General features: G+C 42.7%; 1 protein-coding gene and 2 pseudogenes across 1 annotated transcript; 1 reads left to right on the top strand and 2 right to left on the bottom strand.

Annotated features, from left to right (window-relative positions):
• Positions 1 to 1,115: 1,115 nt before the first annotated feature.
• Positions 1,116 to 1,601, bottom strand: LOC134379184 (large ribosomal subunit protein eL29-like; annotated as a pseudogene).
• Positions 1,602 to 13,527: 11,926 nt separating this feature from the next.
• Positions 13,528 to 20,889, top strand: LOC134379183 (superoxide dismutase [Mn], mitochondrial-like). The gene is made up of 5 exons (XM_063098378.1): positions 13,528 to 13,546; positions 14,266 to 14,382; positions 15,824 to 15,828; positions 18,391 to 18,565; positions 20,734 to 20,889. The coding sequence occupies exons 1-5, from the start codon at positions 13,528 to 13,530 to the stop codon at positions 20,877 to 20,879; spliced, it is 462 nt and encodes a 153-aa protein (XP_062954448.1). The 3' UTR covers positions 20,880 to 20,889.
• On the bottom strand, positions 17,264 to 17,749 carry LOC134378183 (large ribosomal subunit protein eL29-like; annotated as a pseudogene).
• Positions 20,890 to 21,205: the final 316 nt, after the last annotated feature.

Genomic DNA, 21,205 nt, shown 5'->3' with positions numbered 1-21,205 from the left:
GGGCCCCAGGGTACTGGCAGTGTGAGTGGTTGTGGGTGGGGGTCTGGTCCCTGCCTCCATGCCTCATGTCCCCTGGTGGGCCCCAAGGCACTGGTGGTGTGCCTGGGCTGGAACTAATTTTTTGTCCTTTGCTTACTTCTAAAATGGGGGAACTTCCTGTGGGGACCATTATTTGAACTCTGTGGTTGACCTAAATTGCTGCTTAGCTGCTGTTTCTCTAGAGAAGGCTTTTTGTGCAGCTCAGCATTTAATGGTTGACCTTATAGGTACTTCCAGCTCTCCAGAGACCCAGGGCACCTGGGTTGTGTAGAAACTCTGATCTGGGCCTGAGTTTTTTTCATCAAACCACACCTCATGCAGTTCTGCATTCCCGACCAATCTCCTCTGAGTGGTCCTGTGCTGATTGGGGGATGGGTTGGCTGTCCTTGCTATGTCCCAGTGTTCTCCAGGTGGGCCTGTCTCCCCCACCGCCCATGCTGCAAACACTTCCCACGGGATGGGCCCTGTGCTGGTCCCTTGTGATGACTCACTGGCCTCTGAATGGCTCCCCTTTTTCAGCTGTTCTGGCTCCTTGCTCCTGCGTGGGTCCATGGGAACCCTGTTAGTGGTCTTGCTGCCCTGGGGGCCACCAGGACCCTTTTCTTCCCTGCCGCCTCCAAGTAACTCCACCTGAAGGGCACACCCAAGGCTTCTGCTGGCTCCTGCTCCATGCGCTCAGCAGCTCCAACTTTAAAGTGGCTGCAGCACGAAACTCTCTGAGCAGTTTTTTCTTTCTCTCATTGTGGTGTCTCTCACTTTCATGAACTCTGTTGGTCTTTCCTCCTCTTCTCCTGAGCTCCAGCTGCCCCAGCTTGGCCGATGATACATTTTTATAGTTGTAAATTGCTTGATTTGTGGGAGAGAGTGACACTGGGGACCATCTATTCTGCCATCTTGACCGGAACTCCAGATGCTTACTTTTGAACCAACAGAATAAGAGAAGGGAGTTTTGTTTTTTTTTTCTCCTTGCCTCAGGTTTATTCATACAAGCAACACAGAAGGACACCAGCCCCATGCGGACAACAGCCCAGGGGTCACACCAGTCCTTCTGTCCTCACATTGGCAGACAGAGGTCTCTACTCTGGAGCCTTTGTGGAGGCCCAGTCACCTTTGCGGGTCTGGGCACATTTTGGAGCCTGAGCTGGAGCTGGAGCTGAAGCTGCGTCCTGTGCTTTGGTTTAAGCCTTGGCCTTGGCCTTTGGCTGGCAGAGCCTGAGACCTATGGCAATGCAGGTACAAGCATGCTTCCTGAGTTTGGGGTGGGCAGTGCAGGCAAGTCAATAATGTTTGTGGCTGGTGCCCTTTGGGATCTTGGACTTGACCTACTTGGGCTTTTTAAGGGCCTTGACAACCTCAGCACGTGCACTCGTGGCCTTGGTGTTGTTGGCCTGCATTTTCTTCAGCTCCTTCTTGTTCTGCTTATTGGCAAAGCTCATGTTCCTCAGGAACTTAGGGTCTGCCTCCTTAAGAGGTTCATATTTTTGTGGTCGAGGTTTCTTAATGCCATTTCTTTGCCATTTCTGGGGCTTGTTGTGAGTGGTGTGGCTCTTGGGCTTGACCATGTCTGCATAGTAACCTGCAGCTGCCGAAGTGCTTGAGACTAAAACAGAAACAGAGAATAAGAATGGAGATTTTTTTGGCCCAGTTGGTTTAGTTGATACAATAAATCTAGAATTGGATTCTATGTTGCTACAGAATAAAAGGGCTATAGCTCTTACACTGTGCTCTTAGTTCAGTAATAGAAGAGAAAAATCACCCGTAAGACAATATAGTCAAGATAGAAAAATCTAGGCTGTCTTGGAGAAGAACTCAATAACAACCATGACTTTTTATTTCCAAATGGGGACATTGAGTAGGTAGGCTGGAAGTCAAAGGAAAATTTTGTATTGAGGGAAAAAATAAGAAAGCTAATGGAAAATATTCTTTCTTTGCTGATAAAATAGCACAGCGAGTGAAACAAGTTTCATTAAGAAACACGTGGGTTAAATTGGGAAGCCTCCTATGCTGCTGTCAGAGCAGGAGCAGCACTAGAGTGCGAGCTCACCGGGCTGCGTTCTATCTCCCGTGTGAGGCTGCTCAGTTGTTTCTTGGTCCATACGGCAAGAGTATTTTTAATACATGTAACACAATATTGTATTGTAATTGTTGAAATCTGCTCATTTGTGGATTTATTTTGGATTATTATTTTTTTTAATTATGGTAGTTGTCGGAAGCCATCAAACGTGACTTTGTTTCCCTTGACAAATTTAAGGACAAGCTGACAAGTGTATCTGTTGGCATCCAGGGCTCAGGTTGGGGTTGGCATTGTTTCAATAGGGAACAGGGACACTTACAGATTGCTACTTGTTCTAATCAGAATCCATTGCAGAGAACTACAGGTGAAATGGTTTAAAATAAGAGATAAATAAATGATGGTTTAAAATAAATGATAAATTAAGTGATAAAGCATTCTTAATGAATAAGGAAAACTAGCAGTGTTTAAACTTATCATGAACGTGTAATAACTTGAGCAATTCTGAATAGGTAATAGTCAGAATCTTGTGAAGTTAAAAACGCTTTAAAAGTTCTTGATATGTGTGTTGTATAATAAGCACCTGTAATTTTATAGATACATTAACAAAAATGTTTAAATCATAAACCCTGCTTCATTCTACAGAGAATTCATATCAGCTTCAATAATATATGCACTAAAATAAAAAACTAAGCCTAAATAACAAGTGGGAGGAAAAGGGATATAAGCTGAGTCTAATGTCATGTATTCTCACCCCCTCTGCTGAGCACGTGCCATTAAACTGGGACTGAAACTCAGGTTTCCAGACTCCCGCCTTTCCGGGGCTCTTTGGTACATGAAAATACTTGTCTTGGAGGCTCCAGACTGGGTTCACCAAGTCCTTTCTTCTGTTGAGCCTAAATGAATTAGGAGCCCTTTATGGAATGTTCCTGAAGAGTGTGGGAAATAGAGTCATGAGTCATTGGCAGGTAGATGGGACTTTGGTCTGTGATGTAGGAACTTAAAGTGACACCTTATCATCCAGTACTAGTTCTCTGCCACTATTTCTACCTGTGCACACGTCAGAGGACTCTTGCTTATGTGACCCACTTCCCTGGATATGCTCAGTTTCTCTAAGAATCTAAACAGCTCTTTGGGGAAAGTGAGATGCCACAGGAATTTGTCAAAGCTGCAGGAGATTTGTGGGCACTGAAAGCTTTAGAGTCAGATATTTCTGTAAAAGAGCCTGACCTGGAAGGTTGTGAGTTCTGTGGAATCCCAGCTACACTTCTTTCTCTCCCACTTGAAGAAAGCCCATGGGGATGAAAATAGTGGAAGTCACGGCTCACTATTTACAGGAAAAATCATTGATATATTTCCCTACTTTAACCATTAATAATAAACTAATAATAAATTATAAATAATAAATTATTAGTAATAAGTAATAATACATGGTAAGTACTTCACAACTGATGAAGACACACCGGTTCAGAATTGTCTTTACGGAGGAAAGCAATCGTTGGGTTTGAGAGTTTTTGTTAAATGAGTGTTTTATAGCTAGAACTAAGTTCTTCCTTTACACTATTTAATTTCTGGAAAGAGCGTGTCTTTTTCTGTCTTAGTTTTTTTGGTTAAATTATCATTTCTTTTATTTTCTCATAACTGCTGTGTATTCCATAAGATGAAATCTAACTTTGGGGAGCAGAACAGGTTTCCTGTGAACACAGGCGAGTGCTCAGGCCCTTTGGAAGAGAGACTCAGGGGGCCCCAGGCCCCCGCAGAAACCAAACACACCATTATCGCTGCCCCTGAGACCACTGTGAGGAAGGCTGGGAATTGGCTTTTGGATGATGTTGGGCTGAGATCTCAGATCCTTCTTCCCCTTCCTGGGCAGGTCGTGAGTCAGGTAATTGAAAGAAGACCCCAGCAGCTTTCTGCAAGGTGGACATACTTTATTCTTCAGGTGTGAATTTCACAGACGTGCTTTATTCTCAGGTAAGCTCTGCTGACCCTCCATGCCCTGCCCTCCTTCCATGCTCTGCTGACCAGCAGTTCAGAGCAGTTACCTTTATACTTTTAGTACACAATAGCACCCATGAGCCAAGCATTACAGAATTAGAACAATCATGCTGAATCAGTAAATGTGCACACATGCTCAGTTACTCTACTTTTATAACTTGTTTCTAGTAAATGTGCTGAATCTTGCCCATTTGTAACAGATAAGAGGCGAAAGAGCCTGACTAAACTTTTTCTATTTTCCTTACAGATGCATACATTGGTATTTTAAGTGCAGCCATTATATACTGTACTTAATTGATTTCTCCAAGTTTATTTTAATTATTATTTATCACTTTTTCGGAAGAGGAAATTTTAAAATCTTTTCCTAGGAGTATTCATTTGCATGCAAATTTCCTATTTATGTTAGAAACAGAAGTGCATGAGAGTATTGTAAAGGGTAATTTTTTTGTGCATAAATGATAAGAGTTTAAATTGAGAAGATGTAATGTTTTAGATTGAAATTGACAGTTTTTGCAGTTTTTCTTCTTTCTCCTAGGCCTTATCCCACTGCTGGGGATTGATGTATGGGAGCATGCATATTACCTTCAGTATAAAAATGTCAGACCTGATTATCTAAAAGCCATCTGGAATGTCATCAACTGGGAGAACCTAACTGAAAGATACAGGGCTTGCAAAAAGTAAAACATTACACTGAGCACTTGGAGCTCTTTATGACCACTTTTGTAGGGTGTAGGGTACTGCCGTGTACCAATGAGCTGCTCTGTTGTAGCTTTTCCTGCTGTTGCTTATTCGCATATTTGATAAACAGAACTTAATGTTATGAATAACTTCTTATTTTGAAATTTGTTATTGTGCAATTATTCAAAAACAGTAAATGCTTTGTGTGATTTAGTCTTGATTAGTCATTTTTTTCAGAGCTAAAATAGCTAGGAGATTATAATTGTCATCATAAAACTATCAAAAATATTCCATTCCTGTACTTTTAGAGCCTGTAGGGAAGACTTTCTATCCTGTCCTATTGCAGGTATAGAAAATCTAGTCTTTTTCCCCAGTGGTTTAACAATAAAATATTAAATATTTCCCAAGTGCAATATTCAGTATTTTGTGAAAAATTGCTTTTTGTAAGTAATCCTTTGTAGTGATATTTCCTGGTAATATCACCCAGAGAAAGACACGTTTTGATCTATTGTGTCCTTTTTGATTTTTGTTTTGTTTTGTTTTATTGTAGAGGATGCACAGCTACTATAGAAACTTTATATTATTTTTTCAATGAAGAGACTACTATATCTGTGATATGGTGACACAGAGCATTCAAATTATGCTCCTGTATAGCTTTTGCAAGTAGAGCTACACAGTGTTTACATACAGCAGGGTCCCCTTGCATTTGGCTTCACACTGACATACGTTGTCCCCAATTGTGTCTTCATCTTCCTAGTTATCTTTAATGGCTATAAAAATTTTGTCAAGTGGACATTTCCTAATTTACTTTACAGTTCTGTTACTGAATATTTCATTGATTTTGAATTGTTATTTATTAGAAATAGTGCTGTCTCGAGCAACCCCAAGCACATAGGTTTTGCACATTTTTATTGGAATGTTTTCCTAATATAGATTTTTTTTAAAAAACCATTTAATAATGTTTTCCCAAATTTCTTTTTTCATTTCCTTTTTTTGTGCCGGTAGGTATAAGTTTGTCAACCCTTGACCTTGGTGTTATACAGCTTCAGTCTAACCAACTGAGCTAACTGGCCACCCCTATTTTTTTGTTTCTTGTTTTTTCCCTCCAACTTCATTCTTCTATTTTTTCATGAAAAAATGGAATAACTTAGCAGTTTCAATATTGATGACTGAAGCATAAAAAAAATTTAAATTCAAGGAACTTTTTTTTTTTTAGAATTTAATTAGAAAAGAATTTAGGCTTTCAGAATTGTCCACGACATTGATGAGACTATTGATAACTGTGTGTGTTTGCGCTTGTGGATTGAAAAATCTTTGGAGACTATGATTGCCATCCTTTCTAGACCACAGTGAAATGATCATGGAGAACAAGTGGGAGTCATGTGATTACCTCTAAACAAGTTAGCATACTCTGTTTAAACAGACCATCTAGGAAAGTGGGACCTTTTAAAAGATGGGCTTTTGAATACCAGTCATCTGCTAGATCATGGTTTATATTGAACTAACGAAGATTTGCAGAGACTACTGACTTCTACAAAGCTTTTTGATCCCACTAAGCTTTAAGATTTCAAACAAATTCAGTGTTGAGGTTTCTACTGGCCTCTACCTTTGCTCTGCTTTCTATTGACACGAGCAAGGTTGTCCTTCCTCCCGCTGGACAGATTTTAAGAGACTAAGAGAATTTACCAAGTAAAGATTTTTTTTTTTTTTTTTTTTTAAAGATGACCGGTAAGGGGATCTTAACCCTTGACTTGGTGTTGTCAGCACCACGCTCACCCAGTGAGCAAACTGGCCATCCCTATATGGGATCCGAACCCGTGGCCTTGGTGTTATCAGCACTGCACTCTCCCGAGTGAGCCACAGGCCGGCCCACCAAGTAAAGATTTTAATTACCCTGCGGACAATGAGACTTTAGAATGTTTAGCCTGTTTTTCATTATAGGAAAGAAATAGAAAAAGTAAAATTGCCGGTTTTGTTCGAAAAGAGCAGGAATTGTCCATCCAGGAAGATTTACTGTGGCTGAATCAGCAGTGCCTGGTCTAGTCATCCTTGCGCTTCAAAACCTTCGTCTGATTAGTGCTGGAGGGAAACAGGAATCAAAACAAAGTCTGTCTGTGAAACACTACCTGTTGCTTGAGCTGTTGTGTAATAATTAAACTTCGAGGTTGAGAAATTATAACTTAATTGAATACATGAAATTCATGTTCTTAAAGTGAGATTAGAGTTTCTGTTGAGCCCCTTTAAAAAAGTAGTATCGAAACCATAATGTTAAGATTGATGTGTGCGTGAGTCATATCTAAAACCAGGTACAGGGCTGGCTGGTTAGCTCTGTTGGTCAGAGCTTGGTGCTAATAACACCAAATTCCAGGGTTTGACCCTTGTTCCGCCCAGCCATTGAATAAATAAATAAATAGAACTGGGCATAAATATAAATTATACTAACTGTGTCAATTTCAGGGGAACTGCTTTTTAGAAAAGCTGTTAGGTAATACTTTATACGTTACTGTTTCTCATTTTCAGTCATACTTTAATGATTTTTAGTAAGCTAATGTCTTGTCTTCTAAGATAGGCATCAAACCTAGTTGATACTGAAAATTCTTTAAGGTCCTTCATAGTTTTCATTTATTCATTAAAGAAACATTTATTTTCTTGTAAGTGTGAAGTTTTTTGGCTTAATAAAAGAATCAATCGACCATCTAAAGAGGTCTGCATTATGCATGTGTGTCAGAAACAGTAATAATCCTATAACATTCCTTCGTTTTTAATGCATTTCTGTGGGAAAGGAATAATAAATGATAGATAGTTGAAATTTTACCTAAAAACCCAGAAGGTTTGTGAACTGGATCTCCAGTCATATCTGTAGTACATCATCTGGTAATATAAAAGCATAGTATTAGAGACAGAGGGGAAAAACACAGTTTTTCCTACTGTGGCACACCACTCAGGACAACACTGACACCAGATTCTCCATTGCGTTCTTGTATGCCCAGGACAGAGAGGAAGCGTGTGTGCTGAGCAGGTTGCCAAGCAGAGCTCAGTGTGCCTTTCCTGACACCAGCCGGGTGTCCTATACTTTAATTCTGACACTATATACCTGGAGCTTGAGTCACATCCCAAGGGGTGAATCCCACAAGACTGCCCCCACTTCAGATGCCAATCACCAGTTCCAGGTTGTGACTTGCACTTCTGACCAACCAATTTAATTTATTTTACTTATTTTTTTCAACCAATTTAATTTAATTTAATTAAAAAAAAATTTTTTTTGTAATGAAGTTGACCAACCAATTTTAAATTGGCATTCCCATGACCTTCTCTCAGGTTTGATTACTTCGCTAGAGCAGCTCACAGAACTCGGGGAAATACTTTACTTACGTTTACCTTCTTATGGTAAAGCGTATCACAAACAATACAGCTAAACAGCTAGATGGAGCAAATGCTGAGGGTGTGGTACACAGCAGGGGCTCTGAGCTCTCCTGACCTTTCCAAACATGGCACTTTCCAGGAAACTCCACGGGAGCAGGTATCCAGAAGCCCAGCCAAACCCTGTCCTTTTTGGTTTTAATGAGTGCTTCATTATGTAGGCATGATCGATCATCATTGGCTATTGGTCATCAACTCAACCTTCAGCCACACTGCCCTCCCTGGAGGTTGGGAGGTGGGCCTGAAAGTCCCAACCCTCTCATCATGCATTTGTGTTGCAGGTGACCAACCTCATGCTGAAGTCATCTCTTTACCATGCATGTCAGCCAGGAGATTATAAGGGTTTGGGGAGCTGAGAAATGAAGCTGACAAAGAAGACCATATATATGTTTTTTTGTTTTTTGTTTTTCTTTTTATTTTTTGACCGGTAAGGGGATCGCAACCCTCAGCTTGGTGTGGTCCGCACCACGCTCAGCCAGTGAGTGCACTGGCCATCCCTATACAGGATCTGAACCCACGGCCTTGGTGCTCCTAGTGCTGTACTCACCCAAGTGAGCCACCGGGCCGGCCCATATATATGTTTTTTATGAATCACAATATCGCACATGTTATTTTATGTACTCAATCATATAAGTTTCTCATAACATCTTAGGATATTAACCAAACATAGAATGTTGCCTCATCTCTAGAAACAAGTAACCAGAGTTTCATGACTAGATGTACTTTACATGCAGTTCTGGACTGGAGATCCCCTGGTCACTGTGGTCACTGGAGAACAGGAGCTGACTGGTGCCACTCTCCCTAGACTGCTGCTGTGCTGCTCTTGTAAGGGAAGCGAGGTCAGTGTGGCCTGTTCCTGGTGAAATCACGCTGTCTGCTGTTCCATGTGTGTTACCTGTACCAATGACAGTGCTGCTGCTGTCGAGATGCTTCTGGAACATACCAAAACTAAAGATGTCTCAGTTTGTGAGAGGGAAAGGGCACGAGTACTTTTGGGTCCCTCTTATGTGTTGCTCATTTTCCTTCAGTGTGTCCCAGTATCGCACCCAGCCATCTCTCAGTGCACAATGTCATGTTAATTCCATGTTTGTCTCTGGCCACTGAAACATGAACTCTATGGTGTCCCAGGACATAAGTTCTTGCTTATTTTCGTGTCATTGGCCCCAAGCACATGGTTCTAGGCCCGTATTCAAATACTGAATGATGTGATGTGCTGATATTGTAAATGCGGGTCTCCACGAGGCACAGAAGTGAAGAAACCAAACCACAGAGAGGGCTGATGGCCCAGCCATTGAGGATGCAGCGGCCTTAAGCTTACACTGCCCCTGCCGCCTGCCTTTGTACCCAGCGCAGGAAGAACCCTGAGTTAGGTGTTGGGAGGCCTGGGTCCTGGCCTGGTGCTTTCACTCAGCACTTGAGGGATATGGCCAGGATGTCTGGGTTTGTTCTGTTCCTTCACTGTGATATGATGGATGTGGAGAGAAGGTCTTGAGGCAACAACTCTGGCATTTTATGGTCTTCTCTGTGTATTGATTAAGATTGCAGTGGGTGGGCCGAGCCCGTGGCGCACTTGGTAGAGTACTGCGCTGGGAGCGCGGCGGGAGCGTCGCCGCGGGTTCGGATCCTATATAGGACTGACCAGTGCACTCACTGGCTGAGTGCCGGTCACGAAAAAACGACAAAAAAAAAAAAAAAAAAAAGATTGCAGTGGGTGAATGGACACCAGTAGCCTTGAGCAGTCATGTCACTTACGCAAAGTGTGCAACTTACATGCTTCAAACATGGGTTCTTTCTTCGGCCGGCAGAACACTCAGTGCTCATGCTCACGGCCCGCACTATCTTCCACTGGGGCTCAAAGAGGACTCCAGGAGGAAAAACCCAAATGCTCCTGTAGATCCTAGTTCCCATCAACATGTTAGGAACATCAAAAGCAATGGCTCATTACAGTACCTCATGTGTGTTCATGGCAGGTGGCAGAGCTCAGGGTCTGGAGTCAGCTGCCTGGACCTCAGTTTCATCACCAAGGGTACTTTTAATTAAGGTGAGTGCTGGTTGCTGTACTGGGAACCCCTACATGGATAACCCTGCATGAATAAACTATAGAAGTTTATTTCTCCCTCATATAAAGCTCAAAGTACTTTATCTGCTCAGTGATGTACTCGGCTCCTGTTAGTGACTCCTGTTTTGTGCTCCAGTTTGTGGCTCGACCATTTCCAGTGCACGGCTTCCAGCATTTCTGTATTTGTCCTCATCAAGCTGGCAAACAGGGAGAGACATGGGGAGTTGCTCCTGGGAAGTTCTCATGGGCCTGGCACACACCACTTCTGCTCATGTGTCACTGACAACACCAAACTGTGAGGGACATGGGTCTTGTAGGCCCAGGAGAGAGAGAGAGCAGGCGTGCTGAGTGGGTCACCACACCCAGCTCAGTCTGTCTGTCTGGACACCAAGTCTGTGTTTCATTCTCATCTTAGAACGCTTATCCCCCTACAAGGGAGAAAACCCAAGGTCCCTTTCAGTCTCAGCATCCAGATGTAAGTGTCGACTCCAAACAATTGACAGGCCTCCCTGTCAGGTTTGGTTGTGGCCCTTCATGTTCTGGTGACCCACGAATCAAAGAGGCAAAGTAGCTGCCTGACTTCCAACTTCAACCCTATTTAATGGAGGTGCAGAAAAACAGCAGTCAAACGTTCTGCTAAGAAAAGGGAGAAGAAAACCACAGTGCCTATTGGTGTGGGGCAGGCATGGAGAACGCTCCACCTAGACCCTGCTCCTGGTCCAGCCAGGTTCACGTGCCAGCATCCACTTCTAAAGTTCTTTACGAGACATGATTATGAAATTGATTTATCTCCTTGGTCTATCACCCTCATCAAGTTGGTAGCAGCTACCTTAAGCTAGCTCAGACTGTGGCTCACGTGGGATGGACACGTCTTCAGTCTCTGCATCTGGACTGAGTCTCAGCCTTTGTTGCTCAAAGTCTTTCAGTCGTGCATCTCTTACTGTTTGGGATTTAGAAGCAGTCAGTTTTTCCAACTTTGTTGTTAGCTTTGTTTGTCATGTTTTGTTTTAGTTTTTTTGGCTGGCCGGTGCAGTGATGGAACCCTGGACCTCAGTGTAACGGGCACCTGTGTAACCAATGGAGCTAACAGGCCACCCCACATTGTCATTTTAATGTGTTAGTTAGTAGGTGCTTTGCACAAGGGCAATAATTGATGGTCATGTTTCCAGAGTATCTTTATTGATTCATAAGCTACACAGTAAAACAAATGTACTTTCTCTTAAGTGTATTGTTATTGAATTTCAGGACTGTGAAATCTGTTGACTAACCTTTAGACAGTGTCATCTTGTTCACTGGGGGCATCTAGTGGAAGAATGCAGTATTTCAGCCTGGTCATGTCTGAGGTCAATGGCAAAACAAAAAGAGAAGGAAGTTGCCACATTCTGGAAGATTTACTTGCAGCACTCCCAATACCTTAAATTCGGGAAAAGCCTCCGTGATTCAGGCAATAACAAACACGAGAACACTGTGTTGTTGGTGACGGGCTGGGGAACATCCCAGTTGTGAAAGAGTTTCCTGTAAGGTGTCATCTGACACTTGGGAATCTCTCTCTTCAGTATTTTGAAAACAGCTTAATTTCAGTCCTTTTTTTATGCAATCAAAGCTTTACTTCTTTAATGATAGGCACTGCAAAAAAGCTTTATATTATCTTGTGCTATTATTGACTATTTGATAAGTATCTCAGAGGTTTTTTACTTAAAAAGATATATATTAAAAATTAGAAAACTTAGGAAAAAAGAATATATGTAAAATAACATCACAATCTCAACACACCTAACTAACATAAATTCTTTTCAATTGAACGTATCCAACTTTTATTTTACTATATTTGTGGAAAGAAAAATGAACCGAAATCAAAGAAAATGTTGAAGTTCAGAAGTGTTTGTTACAGCAGATATTAAAGCCTCAAAATTTCTACTAATATTCGTAAATGGTTGAGCAAACTTTAAGATGCTGAGTTCATTAAATTACTTCTCAGTAAGCTTGCTTCTTTCCCGTTTCAAAAATCTAGTTACTATTGATCTATTGAAAAAACAACATAAAACCTACATTTTTATTTTTAGGATGACTCCTAGAAAAATCATTAAGGGAAACACTGATCTGTATGCAAATTATTTTGTAAAACAGAGAAAAGGAAAAAAAGAAAAGGTATCTAACAAAAAGCCCAAAGAGGGCTGACTGGCTAGTTTAATTGGGAGAGCCTGGTGATGATAACACCAAGGTCAAGGGTTCACATCCCTCTACTGGCCAGCCGCCAGAAAAAAAAAAAAAAAAGGAAAAAAGAAAAATTTAAAAAACCCTGAGATTATGTGTGCATTCAGATGTCCCTTGGTCCTCCCCTCGTCTTTAAATTCCTTAACAGCAGAAGACTTGACCTTGTTTCAGAAAGCAACATTTCTTCTATATGTTCTTACTGCACACTTTCAGAACACAAGTCATGAACTTTTCCTAAATGTGAGCTTTGAGAGCAAAGCTCTCAGTGGATCTCTGTGTCCTTCACTTTGTCCCTCTTGTATGTGGTGAATGATAAGCACTCAGGATTGACTGAACAAGGGAATTTCCAGCTTTTGTAATGGTTCACTTAATCTGTAGCTTCTGGAAGGCATAGAAAAAAAATACTTTATTTTGCCTACTTGTTTAGCAAGGTAGGAAAGATTCTTTTAGCCTTCCATTTACTTTTCCCAATGTTTTGAGAATCCATTCAGATAGTTCAAACATGACATTCTTTTTTTTCTGTTTTGAAACTATTGATAGAGAATTAAACTTTTTCTTGGAAACCACATTCAACATATTCAATAATGTAGTCAATCAACAAATATTCATTGAGTGCCTACTGTGTAGAAGGCAATGTATTAGCAGTGGGGACACAGCAGTGCACAGAAGTGAAGTCCTTGTCCTCGCTGGAGCTTACAGTCCAGTGAGAGACAGAGGAACTGACTAAGGGCACGTGTCGTATACCGGGGGCTATGCGTCCTGTTGCAAAAGACAGAGGGGTACAGGGTTTGGGAGCAGTTGTGGGGCGTTGCTCATTTGTGTGCTGTGGCTGGAGAAGGCTCCACTGCTGAGGCTGATGTTTCGGTGGAGAAACGTTTGGGTAGAGGGTGTGAAGTCTGACACTTGGCAGGAAGAGCGTTCCAGCAGAGGCAGCAGCAGTCAGAGCCTGAACAGTGTGGCTGGGGCTGGGGGAGCAAGGGCTTGGAGCGGGGTCAGGTGACGGGCCCCTTGGTAGCTGAGTGGAAGGACTTAGGGTTCACTCCCATTGAGAAGGGAAGCTTTTGGGGATGGAGAGAAGCACCCCGCCAGTGAGGGGACAGTGGCACCAATGCAGGTGGGAGATGCTGGTGCCCTGCACTGATGCAGGAGCAGCAGAGTTGGGGAAAAGGTTGGATTCTGGGTATGTTTTCAATGTAAGGCTGGCTGTGCTAACGCATGTGCTGAGGACTGGATGTGGGGGTGAGGGCAGAGGAGTCGGAAGTGGCCACCAGCTACCAAGAACGTCTTGAGGAACAGAGGGGGCCCTTACCGAGGTGCAGAAGGCCATAGGAGGAGTTTGTTTGGGGTTGAAAATCAGGATCAATTCTGAAATATGTTTGGTTTCTTGTTAATGTGACTGAAATATTTGCCAATGAATAGTTGTCTGTCTTGAAAACGGGAGTTGAAAGTTTCTATATAGTCTGCATATTGAGCCATACCTTTCAGCATTCAATTGTTTTTCGTGATCACTGTCTTCAGTGTTTCATTTGCTGAAATCTTTTCTATCCCAAAGATCCCTGAGCCCCTTGGAAGTCAGGAGTGTATTTTCTCCTAGCTTTACCTGCCTCCTGGGCTCCTCGCCAGTTGTTGAGCACGTTATTCATTGAACTAAATATTCCCTGGGACTAATACTTCTGGGAGGGTTCTTTTTTTTGGTAGAATCTGAAATTGCTGTATTTTAGGACCAACAGGGATGTTATAGATGAGCTGGCCCAATTATCTCCTATCTTACAAGGAAAAAAATAGTGTATGGAGTGGATGAAAAAGTAAGAATTTAAAAAAATATGTTTGCATTTTAACATTTCAGGAGACGTCACAACTCAGATCGCTCTTCAGCCTGCACTGAAGTTCAATGGTGGAGGTCATATCAATCATAGCATTTTCTGGACAAACCTGAGCCCTAATGGTGGTGGAGAACCCGAAGGTTGGTATATATTGGGGCAGCCTTATCTACATTTTGTGCACAGGAGGAATGATTGATGATTTTCTCAAGTTACCTTAATTCCCCTTCAGGTGTCCCAGTGGCATGTTTTTCATAGCAAGGAGGACAACAAAGTTGTAGCTTTCAAAGGGACATACGTGGAGTGGAGCATGCATTCAGGGAGTTACATCATCAGACCTTACATGCACACACACAGATGACATCACATCCAGGGCCACCTTTTTGTTTCCGCGTCCTGTATTCCTCCATATTAGGGGAAGACTGAGAAACGTCGTTGTTAGAAAAGATGAACTTCCCACCTCCCAGCTCTGGGACCTGGGGGAGGATGCTTTGCCGTCGGCACCTTACTTTCTTCATCTACAGGACGCGTGGGTAGTAATGGGGCTGTCTTGAGAATTAGATAAGTTATTCCATGTAAAGTGCTTAGACCAGTGCCTTTTGCTATTATTCTGTTCCTCTTCCTCACTGATAAAAAGTCAGTTGTTCCAGAAAATTAAGTTTTCCAGGTGTCCTTTAAAAACTGCAGGTACTGAAGGGAGTGCAGACCAGATGGCACTGTTTACGTGTCCTGCGCTTGACTTCCTGTGTGGCTGTGCAGACCCAGACGACTGTCATTCTCGTCCCGTCCCCAGGGAAGGCATGGGGCATGAATACGCTCTCCTCCCTTGTGCTGGGCTCCTTGCGTGTCCCCTGATTTCTGTTCTTTTATTGTTTGTTGTTAATCAGTGTCATGGGAGGCAGCCCCTCTTCTGCACCTGAAATAGCAATTTCATTTGAGGTACTGAGAACGGAGAGTGAGAATAATTCTTCTGAGGTTTTGTCAGTCACCAGAATACGAGAGATAGTCATACTCAGCAATGGCTTTGGTACCTTCTGCCATTTCGGATTATCTGTACCCCTGTATTCCACCATGTGTGCTAGTAAAAGATGCTTACTTTATTTTTTTTATTGAATCATAATTGATTATACATATTTTTGGGGTTCACTGTTGATATATGTTGATCAAATCAATATTACTAGTACATATATTGTTACAAATTATACTTATTCTTTATGCCCCTTGTCCAATCTCTCTCCATCCCCCTTCTTCTCCCCCTCCCCCCGCTACTCACCCCAGATTTCTTCTCTGCTTCTGAAAGAGTAATGGTTACTCTGTTGATTTGTTGCCTAGATGATCTGTCCAATGCTGGGAGGTGTGATCAGGTCCCCCAATATTATCATAGAGTAGATGCTTTTTCTGTCACTCTGGAAGGGGCTTTGTGGAGAGAGACATCCTCTTCTTTTATTTGGTCTCAGCTGGTGACTCTCCTTGTGTCAATGCACTCCAGTGGCTGGCGGACCATCTGCCTGGTGGTTGTGACGTCTGCCACTTTTGCGGCAGCCATGGTTACTGTGGTGGCTATGGTCGGCCACCCACATGGAGGTGATGTTTTTGATATGCTCCTTGGTGCTGGTGGTGTGTCTGGTTGTTCAGGGGTCTGGTCCCTGGCTCTATGCCTCCAGACTCTGGGTGAGGACCCAAGGCACTGGTGGTGGGCCTGGTTGTGGACAGGGGTGTCTGTTCCCTGGATCTATGACCCGGGCCCCCAGGCAGGGCCCTGAGCTGCTGGCAGTGTGCCTGGTGATGGGCAGGCATCCAGTGCCTGGCTTCATAATCCCGGCTCCCAGGTGGGTCCTGAGGTGCTGGCAATGTGCCCGGATGTGGGAGTGGGGTCCAGTCCCTGGCTCCAAGCCTTGGGTCCCCAGGGGGGCCCCAGGGTACTGGCAGTGTGAGTGGTTGTGGGTGGGGGTCTGGTCCCTGCCTCCATGCCTCATGTCCCCTGGTGGGCCCCAAGGCACTGGTGGTGTGCCTGGGCTGGAACTAATTTTTTGTCCTTTGCTTACTTCTAAAATGGGGGAACTTCCTGTGGGGACCATTATTTGAACTCTGTGGTTGACCTAAATTGCTGCTTAGCTGCTGTTTCTCTAGAGAAGGCTTTTTGTGCAGCTCAGCATTTAATGGTTGACCTTATAGGTACTTCCAGCTCTCCAGAGACCCAGGGCACCTGGGTTGTGTAGAAACTCTGATCTGGGCCTGAGTTTTTTTCATCAAACCACACCTCATGCAGTTCTGCATTCCCGACCAATCTCCTCTGAGTGGTCCTGTGCTGATTGGGGGATGGGTTGGCTGTCCTTGCTATGTCCCAGTGTTCTCCAGGTGGGCCTGTCTCCCCCACCGCCCATGCTGCAAACACTTCCCACGGGATGGGCCCTGTGCTGGTCCCTTGTGATGACTCACTGGCCTCTGAATGGCTCCCCTTTTTCAGCTGTTCTGGCTCCTTGCTCCTGCGTGGGTCCATGGGAACCCTGTTAGTGGTCTTGCTGCCCTGGGGGCCACCAGGACCCTTTTCTTCCCTGCCGCCTCCAAGTAACTCCACCTGAAGGGCACACCCAAGGCTTCTGCTGGCTCCTGCTCCATGCGCTCAGCAGCTCCAACTTTAAAGTGGCTGCAGCACGAAACTCTCTGAGCAGTTTTTTCTTTCTCTCATTGTGGTGTCTCTCACTTTCATGAACTCTGTTGGTCTTTCCTCCTCTTCTCCTGAGCTCCAGCTGCCCCAGCTTGGCCGATGATACATTTTTATAGTTGTAAATTGCTTGATTTGTGGGAGAGAGTGACACTGGGGACCATCTATTCTGCCATCTTGACCGGAACTCCAGATGCTTACTTTTGAACCAACAGAATAAGAGAAGGGAGTTTTGTTTTTTTTTTCTCCTTGCCTCAGGTTTATTCATACAAGCAACACAGAAGGACACCAGCCCCATGCGGACAACAGCCCAGGGGTCACACCAGTCCTTCTGTCCTCACATTGGCAGACAGAGGTCTCTACTCTGGAGCCTTTGTGGAGGCCCAGTCACCTTTGCGGGTCTGGGCACATTTTGGAGCCTGAGCTGGAGCTGGAGCTGAAGCTGCGTCCTGTGCTTTGGTTTGAGCCTTGGCCTTGGCCTTTGGCTGGCAGAGCCTGAGACCTATGGCAATGCAGGTACAAGCATGCTTCCTGAGTTTGGGGTGGGCAGTGCAGGCAAGTCAATAATGTTTGTGGCTGGTGCCCTTTGGGATCTTGGACTTGACCTACTTGGGCTTTTTAAGGGCCTTGACAACCTCAGCACGTGCACTCGTGGCCTTGGTGTTGTTGGCCTGCATTTTCTTCAGCTCCTTCTTGTTCTGCTTATTGGCAAAGCTCATGTTCCTCAGGAACTTAGGGTCTGCCTCCTTAAGAGGTTCATATTTTTGTGGTCGAGGTTTCTTAATGCCATTTCTTTGCCATTTCTGGGGCTTGTTGTGAGTGGTGTGGCTCTTGGGCTTGACCATGTCTGCATAGTAACCTGCAGCTGCCGAAGTGCTTGAGACTAAAACAGAAACAGAGAATAAGAATGGAGATTTTTTTGGCCCAGTTGGTTTAGTTGATACAATAAATCTAGAATTGGATTCTATGTTGCTACAGAATAAAAGGGCTATAGCTCTTACACTGTGCTCTTAGTTCAGTAATAGAAGAGAAAAATCACCCGTAAGACAATATAGTCAAGATAGAAAAATCTAGGCTGTCTTGGAGAAGAACTCAATAACAACCATGACTTTTTATTTCCAAATGGGGACATTGAGTAGGTAGGCTGGAAGTCAAAGGAAAATTTTGTATTGAGGGAAAAAATAAGAAAGCTAATGGAAAATATTCTTTCTTTGCTGATAAAATAGCACAGCGAGTGAAACAAGTTTCATTAAGAAACACGTGGGTTGAATTGGGAAGCCTCCTGTGCTGCTGTCAGAGCAGGAGCAGCACTAGAGTGCGAGCTCACCGGGCTGCGTTCTATCTCCCGTGTGAGGCTGCTCAGTTGTTTCTTGGTCCATACGGCAAGAGTATTTTTAATACATGTAACACAATATTGTATTGTAATTGTTGAAATCTGCTCATTTGTGGATTTATTTTGGATTATTATTTTTTTTAATTATGGTAGTTGTCGGAAGCCATCAAACGTGACTTTGTTTCCCTTGACAAATTTAAGGACAAGCTGACAAGTGTATCTGTTGGCATCCAGGGCTCAGGTTGGGGTTGGCTTGGTTTCAATAGGGAACAGGGACACTTACAGATTGCTACTTGTTCTAATCAGAATCCATTGCAGAGAACTACAGGTGAAATGGTTTAAAATAAGAGATAAATAAATGATGGTTTAAAATAAATGATAAATTAAGTGATAAAGCATTCTTAATGAATAAGGAAAACTAGCAGTGTTTAAACTTATCATGAACGTGTAATAACTTGAGCAATTCTGAATAGGTAATAGTCAGAATCTTGTGAAGTTAAAAACGCTTTAAAAGTTCTTGATATGTGTGTTGTATAATAAGCACCTGTAATTTTATAGATACATTAACAAAAATGTTTAAATCATAAACCCTGCTTCATTCTACAGAGAATTCATATCAGCTTCAATAATATATGCACTAAAATAAAAAACTAAGCCTAAATAACAAGTGGGAGGAAAAGGGATATAAGCTGAGTCTAATGTCATGTATTCTCACCCCCTCTGCTGAGCACGTGCCATTAAACTGGGACTGAAACTCAGGTTTCCAGACTCCCGCCTTTCCGGGGCTCTTTGGTACATGAAAATACTTGTCTTGGAGGCTCCAGACTGGGTTCACCAAGTCCTTTCTTCTGTTGAGCCTAAATGAATTAGGAGCCCTTTATGGAATGTTCCTGAAGAGTGTGGGAAATAGAGTCATGAGTCATTGGCAGGTAGATGGGACTTTGGTCTGTGATGTAGGAACTTAAAGTGACACCTTATCATCCAGTACTAGTTCTCTGCCACTATTTCTACCTGTGCACACGTCAGAGGACTCTTGCTTATGTGACCCACTTCCCTGGATATGCTCAGTTTCTCTAAGAATCTAAACAGCTCTTTGGGGAAAGTGAGATGCCACAGGAATTTGTCAAAGCTGCAGGAGATTTGTGGGCACTGAAAGCTTTAGGGTCAGATATTTCTGTAAAAGAGCCTGACCTGGAAGGTCGTGAGTTCTGTGGAATCCCAGCTACACTTCTTTCTCTCCCACTTGAAGAAAGCCCATGGGGATGAAAATAGTGGAAGTCACGGCTCACTATTTACAGGAAAAATCATTGATATATTTCCCTACTTTAACCATTAATAATAAACTAATAATAAATTATAAATAATAAATTATTAGTAATAAGTAATAATACATGGTAAGTACTTCACAACTGATGAAGACACACCGGTTCAGAATTGTCTTCATGGAGGAAAGCAATCGTTGGGTTTGAGAGTTTTTGTTAAATGAGTGTTTTATAGCTAGAACTAAGTTCTTCCTTTACACTATTTAATTTCTGGAAAGAGCGTGTCTTTTTCTGTCTTAGTTTTTTTGGTTAAATTATTATTTCTTTTATTTTCTCATAACTGCTGTGTATTCCATAAGATGAAATCTAACTTTGGGGAGCAGAACAGGTTTCCTGTGAACACAGGCGAGTGCTCAGGCCCTTTGGAAGAGAGACTCAGGGGGCCCCAGGCCACCCCAGAAACCAAACACACCATTATCGCTGCCCCTGAGACCACTGTGAGGAAGGCTGGGAATTGGCTTTTGGGTGATGTTGGGCTGAGATCTCAGATCCTTCTTCCCCTTCCTGGGCAGGTCGTGAGTCAGGTAATTGAAAGAAGACCCCGGCAGCTTTCTGCAAGGTGGACATACTTTATTCTTCAGGTGTGAGTTTTACAGATGTGCTTTATTCTCAGACATAAGCTCTGCTGACCCTCCATGCCCTGCCCTCCTTCCATGCTCTGCTGACCAGCAGTTCAGAGCAGTTACCTTTATACTTTTAGTACACAATAGCACCCACGAGCCAAGCATTACAGAATTAGAACAATCATGCTGAATCAGTAAATGTGCACACACGCTCAGTTACTCTACTTTTATAACTTGTTTCTAGTAAATGTGCTGAATCTTGCCCATTTGTAACAGATAAGAGGCGAAAGAGCCTGACTAAACTTTTTCTATTTTCCTTACAGATGCATACATTGGTATTTTAAGTGCAGCCATTATATACTGTACTTAATTGATTTCTCCAAGTTTATTTTAATTATTATTTATCACTTTTTCGGAAGAGGAAATTTTAAAATCTTTTCCTAGGAGTATTCATTTGCATGCAAATTTCCTATTTATGTTAGAAACAGAAGTGCATGAGAGTATTGTAAAGGGTAATTTTTTTGTGCATAAATGATAAGAGTTTAAATTGAGAAGATGTAATGTTTTAGATTGAAATTGACAGTTTTTGCAGTTTTTCTTCTTTCTCCTAGGCCTTATCCCACTGCTGGGGATTGATGTATGGGAGCATGCATATTACCTTCAGTATAAAAATGTCAGACCTGATTATCTAAAAGCCATCTGGAATGTCATCAACTGGGAGAATGTAACTGAAAGATACAGGGCTTGCAAAAAGTAAAACATTACACTGAGCACTTGGAGCTCTTTATGACCACTTTTGTAGGGTGTAGGGTACTGCCGTGTACCAATGAGCTGCTCTGTTGTAGCTTTTCCTGCTGTTGCTTATTCGCATATTTGATAAACAGAACTTAATGTTATGAATAACTTCTTATTTTGAAATTTGTTATTGTGCAATTATTCAAAAACAGTAAATGCTTTGTGTGATTTAGTCTTGATTAGTCATTTTTTTCAGAGCTAAAATAGCTAGGAGGTTATAATTGTCATCATAAAACTATCAAAAATATTCCATTCCTGTACTTTTAGAGCCTGTAGGGAAGACTTTCT

Source organism: Cynocephalus volans, chromosome 5 (assembly GCF_027409185.1).
Source record: "Cynocephalus volans isolate mCynVol1 chromosome 5, mCynVol1.pri, whole genome shotgun sequence".
NCBI lineage: Eukaryota > Metazoa > Chordata > Mammalia > Dermoptera > Cynocephalidae > Cynocephalus > Cynocephalus volans.
This window is presented reverse-complemented; position numbering and strand designations above follow the sequence as displayed.